The sequence below is a fragment of the Nicotiana attenuata genome, unplaced genomic scaffold (assembly GCF_001879085.1).
Source record: "Nicotiana attenuata strain UT unplaced genomic scaffold, NIATTr2, whole genome shotgun sequence".
NCBI classification, from domain to species: domain Eukaryota; kingdom Viridiplantae; phylum Streptophyta; class Magnoliopsida; order Solanales; family Solanaceae; genus Nicotiana; species Nicotiana attenuata.
This window is the reverse complement of record NW_017672140.1, coordinates 59,787-69,638: the sequence shown is the minus strand read 5'-3', so window position 1 is coordinate 69,638 and position 9,852 is coordinate 59,787. Positions and strand designations below refer to the sequence as shown.

The following is a 9,852-nucleotide window of genomic DNA, read 5'->3' as shown; positions in this document are numbered from 1 at the left end:
TTCAATTCTACCAAACCCTAACCCACTTTTCCAAGTAAAGATAGAGTAAAACGACACTAGTCAATGTTTGTAACCATCAACAATAAATGAAGCATGAGAAATGAATAGAATTCAACCAACCATTATATATATATTCAATGGTAAACCTCCGTTAACATTACATACACTTAAGGTCCACAACTTTAGTATTTAAAGTTAGCTACTCATACTAGAATACAAGAATAAATTAAGATAAGTGTATATATATATATATATATATATATATATATATATATAAAACACAAATTAATAATTATTAAAAATATTGGTATGTTTTTTATAAAAATAATAGAAGGCTTATCTCTTTAAAGTTTATTTTGATGAATTTAAAATTATAATTTTGAAAAAGATGTACATTATTTAAATTTTTAGTAAAATACATAATGAGAAAACTAATCAAATATCATAGTAGAAAAGCATGTACGAAAAGAGGGGGATAAAGATAATTTTATAATATTTATATTTTGAATTAATTAATAAATAAAATAAAAATAAGTAACACTCAAGAAAATTATAGATAAATTTAGTCAACCGAAGAATTCTGAACATTACAACATAAGTTAAAAAAAAAAAGAATTCGAGAGTAAGAAAATTTATATCTATATTATATTAAAAGAGAAGTAATTAAAATATTATGCCAATTGATAAGTTAATAACAAGTCATATTAGTAAATGTATAGTACTAAGTAGTTGCTAATTTAATACTAATAAAGAATAAATAAGGAATAAATAATTTATTTTATTAGTATGTAATGTGTATCCCTTGATTTTGTATAACTTTTGTTATATTTCTGTATACTATATTAAATACTCCACCCGCTTCAATTTAGATGAGTTAGTTTGACTCGATACGAAGTTTAAGAAGAAGAAGAATACTTTTAAAACTGGCGGTCTTAAAAACTTAAGTGGTAAAAGCTTTGTGGGACCATGACATTTGTGTGATTATAAAAGCTTCTTATTAAGGGTAAATGGAGTAAATTAAGAGTTTAAAGTTGAATTGTTTTCAAATTTAGAAATGTGTCATTTATTTTGTAATTGAATAAAAAAGAAAATACCTCATCTAATTTGAAACAGAGGGACTAATAAACAACTAAATTTTTTAAAATAATATGATATACTATTAAATTATAATTAATACAGATATTTAATTTTTTTTTTTGTTATAAAGATTTTAAAAGTGTTTTTCGGAGATAAACCCGTCTCGACATAGAAAGAAGAGAGATTTGCGAGAGAGAGAGGGGGGTAAGTAATCCTATCACCATTCAATTGATCTCCTTGATTTAGCGTTTGATTACGAAATAATCTTACTTTTGAGTCCCAATGGCTGTTGTATGCAATTTGCAGGAGGTACCATTGGAATATTCAGAAAGAGTAACTGTATAATAATAATAATTTAATGGAAGAAGTGGTAAGAAGCTACTCTATCGGATTTGATTTTTGAATTTCGGTCATGTTTATCAATCTGCAATTAATAAATACCGGGATTCGTTTGGAATCAGAAAAAGGATGATAATCTAAAGCTTGTACAAGAAAGAATTGAGCGTGATCCCGCTGCTCACAGGATCCTATCGTCGAAGGTGGGCCATGATTTGTTGCTTCAGTTTAAAACCTTCTGCCATGGTTAAAATGTGCATATGACCAATGGACTCTTTTAGGCACAAGAATCTGAACTCCAATGTGATCATGCTACATTACAAACTAAGGTTGATGAGTTTGACCAACTACTGCAAAGAGGCAAAGAGGGAAACCTTTTGGACCATACTTTTAGGGATTCCAGTGAGAAGCTTCATTCTGCAAAGAGGGTAAGTCATGGAATTAAGTTTTGTTTCTTAAAGGAAAATGTGTAAAATGGGCACTTGGTCCATTTTCAACTAGAAGAAAACAGTATCAGTGTGAAATCCAAAAACTATTTTCTTTATCATTCTATTTTCCTTTTCTAATTCAGCTTCATAAATTTGGCAAAAGTGGTTATAATTTTTCCTTTATCACTTTCCTGTATTGAGTTTAAGCTTCTGATGTAAATGTTGTATCCTATCATGTGGATTTATGTTTCGTTATTTTCGATGGTGATACTATTGTTATCTAAACCTAGTTTCAAATAATTAGCCTAGTTTGTAGTTTCAACTCCAACTTCGTGTGATTCAATGAGATGTTATTTGCTATATTAAATTAAAAATTAGATGAGTTTGGCTTGTTAAGTTTGTACAAGATTTACCGTTAGTTAGGATTGATTTTATTTATTTGTAATTACACACTTACCATACTGTAAAAACTTGTAGTTGCTATATATTCCCAGCCAAGCTCAAAGGAATAATCAAACTTTTGAGTTGAATCCTCTCTAATCTCTCTACTCATGCCATTCAACGATTAAGGAATCCAAGTCAACTATTGGAATTTGGCTCTAGGCCATCCAACCATAACCTAGGGTGAGGTCTTGATTCAACCATTCTATTCCCATCCTGCCTTTAGGTCATTAATACCATTTATGATTATTCAATACCATTTAGTCCACCAAACCACTATTTGGATTCAACATTACATCATAACAACCTCCATAAATCCCCCTAAGTGAGTATATCTCAACCTTTGAACAATGACCAAACTCCACCATATATCGTCTACCTATATTATTATAGCTCATACAACAAGCCCAAGAAAGCGAAATTACCTCAAGGTAGCAAAATCCCAACTTCTTGATTTTTGAAGAAAGTTTGTGGAATTTGGGTTTCTAGGCAAAATCATATGTTTTTGGAGGTTGAGATTCACTTTAATGTGCATTAAATAATCCAAATGACTTAATGATCTCACCTTTTTGGTTGGATCAAGCCTTGGGGAAAATTCTTTATAGAAGTTGCGTCCTTGCTCAAAACTTCGAGAATTGGGAACAAAACCCGACTCTCAGCTTTTATTGTGCTAAGGCCTGATACCAGTTAGCTATGGTGCCATCGCATGATTAAAGTCTCTTCTTCACATCGTGTGGCCTTGCCATTCATGTCAGCCTACCACATGGGCTTCATGCACTTGCCACTCAGTGGCCTTCAAGTGTGTTGCCTCACCTTGTGAACTCCCTCATCCTAGATCATGTTCCACGAGGTGGGTCATGCGGACACACTATATCATGTTCCACGAGGTGGGTCATGCGGACACACTATAGCGTGATCGACCTGTAGCTGATCCAACTTTTAAATTTCATAAGTTTCCTTTTTGCTATGATATTCACCCGTGTCACCTCCAACTCACTTCCACCACCCAAATCAACATCCGCTTCAATATTCAAACGTCATAATCAATTATTATCAATAAACATCAAGCAATTGGCTCATTTTAATTAATGACATGAGTTTAAGTGTATGTAAAAATTTGTGGGGCATATGGATTGACCCCGGATGCATAGCCACAAGCTTTGTCAGTTGGAAGGCGAGCTAGCAGATGTTCCTAACAAATCCTTGAGGACCTTGGATTCAATACATTTGTAACAAGCTTGGACTTTATGATATGTATGCTCCAACTTGAGGAGTGGTAAGACTGTATGAGAGTTACTATTAATTGGAGATTGATTTTATTTGGAATTTGATTATGATTTGATTCGTAATTTTTGCTTTCCAATTACCATACTTTAAACTCTTGTAGATTACTCTAAATTTCCTACCGAACTTGACAGAATAATCGAACTTTTGAGTTGAGTCCTCTCTAATTTCTCGTGGCTGACCAATTTGAGAGCTTTTCTCTGACATGCCACAGACAAAAGTTTATTCTTTGTTTGTGCGGCTTGAATGTTCATTACACATACCTAGATGTTGCTTCAGTTTCACCGAAGTTATAAAGAACTTGATGGACCCTGAATTAAATCAACTTTTTTATTTAGTCAATGTTTTGTGGTCTTGGCTTGTTGCTTTGTGAGTCTTCTGTATGTCACTCCTACATTAGTATGCCCCTTTCCATTTTGTGTTTGGAGATATTAGTTGTTACTCGGATTTTGAAGAATCTAGTCGATAAGCTTATTTAAAAAAGAAGAATTACTAGTTGGTAAGGACTGATATTGTAATTACTAGATTGTGCTTTACCCCCAAAAAGGAAGTAATAAATCCACACTTGTTTAGAGCGGATGTCTAGAAACACCAAGAATCTAAGGTAGCTTTTGGCTCAAAGAAGGTAATCTAAGATGAAAGTACGATCTTGAGGATATAAATTCTCTGTGCTAGCCTTGATGGTTATGGTAGGAATGGAAGATCATTATTGGTATTAAGAGGATGCTTTTGACATTTGTCTTCTATAGCCTGGTGTTATTTGCAGTTTTCAACTGATTATAAGCTTTAAATTACATGCATGTTTCTGAAAAAGAATTCTTTTCAACTGTTTCACACAAGTGAAATCACATGTCAGAAAACAAAACTAGTGAAATCACCTCCAAATTGGACTAATTTGAAATCCATCTGAGGACTATGTTTAAGAGCAGACAAAAGCTTGAAGTCAGTGGTAAATGTAGAGGATAAATGTGGATTCGATGTATAAGTGTTTCAGTTAATCTGATGAAGATCTAGCTAAAAGTCAAATTTTATGGCTCAAGGGTTTTAAGCTTCTCTTAAGTAGGTGAGTGGAAATCTATATTCTCATTGACTTTTCCTTGTTTCTAGGACATTAATTTTTCATGCCTTCCTTCAGAATTCCACTTTCGTTAGTATGAGTATAAGAGTTAGTATTTAGTAATCTAGAAATTTTAAGGGATTGAAAAAAACTAGGACCAAATCTTGCTTTGGATGCATATGAAGTATAGTTAGGCCAAGCGTTCGTTGCGGTCATTGATCAACAATAACTGATCAATGAAGACAAAAAAAGGATGATAGAAATTGTCTCGTGAAATCAAGGAGATAAAGCCATCTAAAAATGTGAAGATTTTTCTCTTTTCATATCTCCGGTCAACATATATGTGGATTTTGGTCCACTAATAACTTTGCATTCTGCAAAAGTCCTTAGTAGTATACTACAACACCCTAACTTTTACTGTCTCTTTGAATGATGCCAATTTGAGAGTTAAATGCATAGTTATTTCCCTATGATAGGAAAAATATATACTCCCTAAAGAAACAGAGAACTAAAGGCTTGCAAGATGTTTCTTTAGTTCTGGTAAATATCATAAAGCTTTAGTATTCATAGGCTTTAATGCCTTACCCAGCTCTGGTCTTTAACATGGATCTTCGTTTCTTCTTCTACACTTCTTGCATCCCTCAAGATAAACCCGATCTTGATGCATTTTCTTTCTTTTCAGCTTTAAAAAATATAATGTCAAGTGGACATCTCTGGGTATTAATTGCTTTTGTCTGTAGAGTTTTCAATCATCGAGGAAAAGTCGACAGCAAACTTGGACTATTTGTTAGATAGCCGAAGGTCACGTGAGTTGTACAACACGGAAAAGTCTCATTAATTATCACTAAAGTGTTTTACAATGCCCTATTTATCTACAGTAATTACATAATACCAAATATTTATTCTCCGATGTGGGACACTACACATATTATTAACTATCTAATATTACTAACTATCTAATGCTTCCCCTTAAGCTGGTGCATATAAATCATATGTACTGAGCTTGTTACAGATGTAATTAATACGAGAAATAGTAAGGGACTTGGTGCTGGTAAAAATATCTGCAAGCTGATCATACGACTTTACAAACTTTGTAATAATATCTCCTGAGAGTATCTTTTCTCTGACAAAGTGACAGTCAATCTCAATGTGTTTATTCCTCTCACGGAACACCGGATTTGATGCAATATGAAGTGCAACTTGATTATCACACACCAGTTCCATCTAGCTGATTTCTCCGAACATTAATTCCTTGAGCAACTGTCTGATCCAAACTAGCTCACATGTTGCCATAGTCATGGCTTGGTATTCTGCTTATGTGCTAGATCGAACACCTACATTTTATTTCTTACTTTACAAGAGACCAAATTACCTCCCACTAAAACACAATATCCAGACGTAAAACGCCTATCGGAAAGTGATCCTGCCCAATCAGCATCTGTGTATCCAACAATCTTCTTATGGCCTCGATCCTCGAATAGTAGTCCTTTGCCTGGAGCTGATTTTATATACCGGATCCTAGTGATTACCACAGGGAGAGTCCATAAACTGACTTACAACACTCACAGGAAAGGAAATATCAGGTCTAACTGTGAGGTAATTCAATTAGCCAACCAACCATCTATATCTCGCAGGATCGCTAAGAGGCTCCCCCTATTCTGGCAGAAGCTTAGCATTCAGATCCATAGGGGTGTCAAGAGGTCTGCAACCCATCATTTCTGTCTCCTCAAGAATGTCTAAGGCATACTTCCGCTGTGAAATAACAATTCTTGAGCTAGACTGGGCTACTTCAATACCTAGAAAATACTTCAATCTGCAGTAATAATAATATCATCAACATAAACCACCCGATAAATACACAGATTAAGAGCAGAATGCCGATAAAATACAGAGTTATCAGCTTCACAATGAGTCATGCCGAACTACTGAATAATTGTGTTGAACTTACCAAACTAGGCTCGAGAAGACTGCTTCAAACCATAGAGTGACCTGTGCAATCGACATACAAGACCACTAAACTCCCCTTGAGCAACAAAACTAGGTGGTTGCTCCACATAAACTACTTCATCAAGATCACCATGAAGAAAAACATTCTTAATGTCTAACTGGTAAAGAGGCCAATGACGAACAACAGTAATAGATGGAGAAAACAGATGCTTCTTTAGCCATGGTGGCGAGAGTGTCACCGTAAACAAGTCCAAATATTTGAGTATAACTTTTCGCAACAAGACAAGCCTAGGCCAATCAACCTGGCCATTTGGGGTGACTTTGACTATATAAACGCAACGACAACCAACAGTAGACTTACCTGAAGGAAGAGGAACAAGCTCTCAAGTACCACTCGCATGTAACGCAGACATCTCGTTAACCATAGCCTGTCACCATCCTAGATGAGAAAGTGCCTCATCTGTAGACTTAGGGAGAGAAAAAACGGATAAAGATTATACAAAAGCATAATGGGGTAATGACAGACGATGGTAACTTAAACCGGCATAATGGGAATTAAGATTAAGTGTGGATTATATTCCTTTTCAAAGTGCAATCGGTAGACTAGAAGGAGACAAGTTTGCAGTAGGTGCAGAATCTAGTGCAAGTCGTGAATCATCTGGGCTTGATGCGGGATGCGGACAATGATGATAAGTCAAGAGTGGTGGCCTTGTGGCTGGGGATGTAGGGGAAGCAATAGTAGACCTATGACCTCAGGTATATCAGGATGATCAAAATAAGTATAGTTGAGACTCAAAGAATGTGACATCGGCTGACATAAGATACCTACGAAGATCAGGTGAGTAGCATCAATATCCCTTTTGAACTCGATAATAACCAAGGAAGACATGCTTGAGAGCATGATGGGCTAATTTATCGTTTCTGAGAGCTAAGTTATAGACAAAACATGTACTCCCAAAAACACGAGGAGAAGAGAGTATAAGAGTGACTTAGTGAACAATACTAAGTGTGGAGTCTGATTCTGGATGGAAGATGAAGGCATCTTATTAATCAAGTAACAAGCTGTAAGAACTGCATTGCCCCAAAAACGCAGCGGAACGTGGGACTGAATGAGGAGTGTGCGAGCAATTGCAATGAGATGCCTATTCTTTCTTTGTGCTACCCCATTTTGCTAAGGAGTATATGGACAAGATGTGTGATGGATAATTCCTTAAGAAGTCATAAACTGTTGAAACTGAGAGGATAAGTATTCTAAAGCATTATCGATACGAAAAGTGCGAATAGAAACACCAAACTGATTTTTAATTTCAGCACAAAAACTTTGGAATATTGAAAACAACTCAGAACGATCTTTCATTAGGAAAATCCAATACATTTTAAGTAATCATTAATGAAACTAATAAAATAATGAAATCCTAAGGTTGAACTGACTGCACTACTCTTAGCACTACGCGGAAAGGTGGCTCAGGTATGTTTCCCATGTTGACACGACTCACAATCTAATGTAGACAAACTAGGCACCATCTCTGAAGCTTGAATAAAGTCGGATGTCCTAAACGTTTATGAATTAGGTCCGAAGGATCTGTAATTGGACATGCTGTGGAGGGATTGAGTAAGTTAAGGTAGTAAAGGCCTTGTGATTCACGACCTGTGCAAATCGTCTATCCTGTATTGCGATCTTGCTTAACAAAAGAATCATCAATAAAATATATACCACAATGGAGGGCACAAGTCAAACGACTATAAGATGCAAGATTAAAAGGACATCTAGGGACATAAACCCTCAGGGGTTGGCCTGGTGGCAATAGACTTGAGCCTTGGGGTTTGCTCCCTTTCAAGGTCTCAAGTTCGAAACCCACTGGGTGCAAACAATTTCTGAGGGCCATCGGACTGGGTAAAACCTGAATTAACCGTGGTGCACTTGCGGGAAACTCCTTGCCGAGGGCTTGTGCACCCCCGGGATTAGTCGGGGCTCTTAGAGACTCGGACACCCGGTGCAAATAAAAAAAAAAGGACATCTAGGGACATAAAGAACAAAATCTAAAGTGTCAGAGGATAGAGGATTAACTTGTTCAACTCCTTTTGCTTTTATTTGGACTCCATTGGCTAAAATAACATTAGGAAGAGACTGTTGTGAGAATGCACGGGAGAAAAATCTATTATTGATATTCTATTATATTAAGTGTTATACAATAGCCCTATTTATAACTATACGCAATACATATTCTACTCCTATTCCATGTGGGACTAGGGTTATTTACATAACTATCTAACACTCCCCCTCTAGCTGGTGCATACAAATCATATGTACCGAGCTTGTTACATATATAACTAATACTAGGATCAGTGAGGGACTTGGTGAAAATATCTGCAAGCTGATCATTCGACTTCACAAACTTTTTAGCAATATCTCCTGAGAGTATCTTTTCCCTGACGAAGTGACACTTAATTCTCAATGTGTTTAGTTCTCTCATGGAACACCGAATTTGATGCAATATGAAGAGCAACTTGATTATCACACACAAGTTTTATCTTGCTGATCTCACCAAATTTCAATTCCTTGAGCAAATGTTTGATCCAAACTGGCTCACATGTTACAACAGCGATTACTCGATATTCTGCTTTTACACTAGACCGAGCAACCACACTCTGTTTCTTGCTCTTCTACGACACTAAATTACTTCCTACTAAAACACAATATCCAGATGTAGAACGTCTATTAGAAGGTGATCCTGCCCAGTCAACATTTGAGTATCCAACAATTTGCTCATGGCCTCAATCTTCAAATAATAATCCTTTGCCTGGAGTTGATTTTATATATCGAAGAATGCGGACAATTGTATCCCAATGACTATCACCGGGAGAATCCATAAACTGGCTCACGACACTCATATAAAAGGAAATATCAGGTCTAGTCACTGTGAGGTAATTTAATTTACCAACCAACCGCCTATATCTTGCAGGATTGCTAAGCGGCTCCCCCGTCCTGGCAGATGTTTAGAATTCAGATCCATAGGAATGTCAACAGGTCTACAACCTGTTATTCCTGTCTCCTCAAGAATGTGTAAAGCATACCTCCGTTGCAAAATTACAATAGCTGAGCTAGATTGAGCGATCTCAATGCCCAGAAAATACTTTAATCTGCCCAGATCCTTAGTCTGAAAGTGCTGAAAGAGATGTTGTTTCAATTGAGTAATACCATCCTGATCATTGCGGTAATAATAATATCATCAACATAAACCACCAGATAAATATAGAGATTTGAAGCAGAATGCCGATAAA

The 9,852-nt window shown here is 35.8% G+C and overlaps 1 protein-coding gene across 4 annotated transcripts in view; it reads left to right on the top strand.

Annotated features, from left to right (window-relative positions):
* Positions 1-1,198: 1,198 nt before the first annotated feature.
* The window catches only part of LOC109212015 (coiled-coil domain-containing protein 93), a 35,188-nt gene continuing 26,534 nt past the window's right edge, over positions 1,199-9,852 (top strand). For all 4 annotated transcript variants that reach the window (XM_019375625.1, XM_019375624.1, XM_019375623.1 and 1 more), the window contains exons 1-4: positions 1,199-1,281; positions 1,384-1,447; positions 1,539-1,616; positions 1,695-1,841. In XM_019375625.1, the coding sequence (XP_019231170.1) occupies positions 1,436-1,447; positions 1,539-1,616; positions 1,695-1,841 (237 nt within the window). In that variant the 5' untranslated portion in view covers positions 1,199-1,281; positions 1,384-1,435. The remainder of the gene's footprint in view (positions 1,282-1,383; positions 1,448-1,538; positions 1,617-1,694; positions 1,842-9,852) is intronic.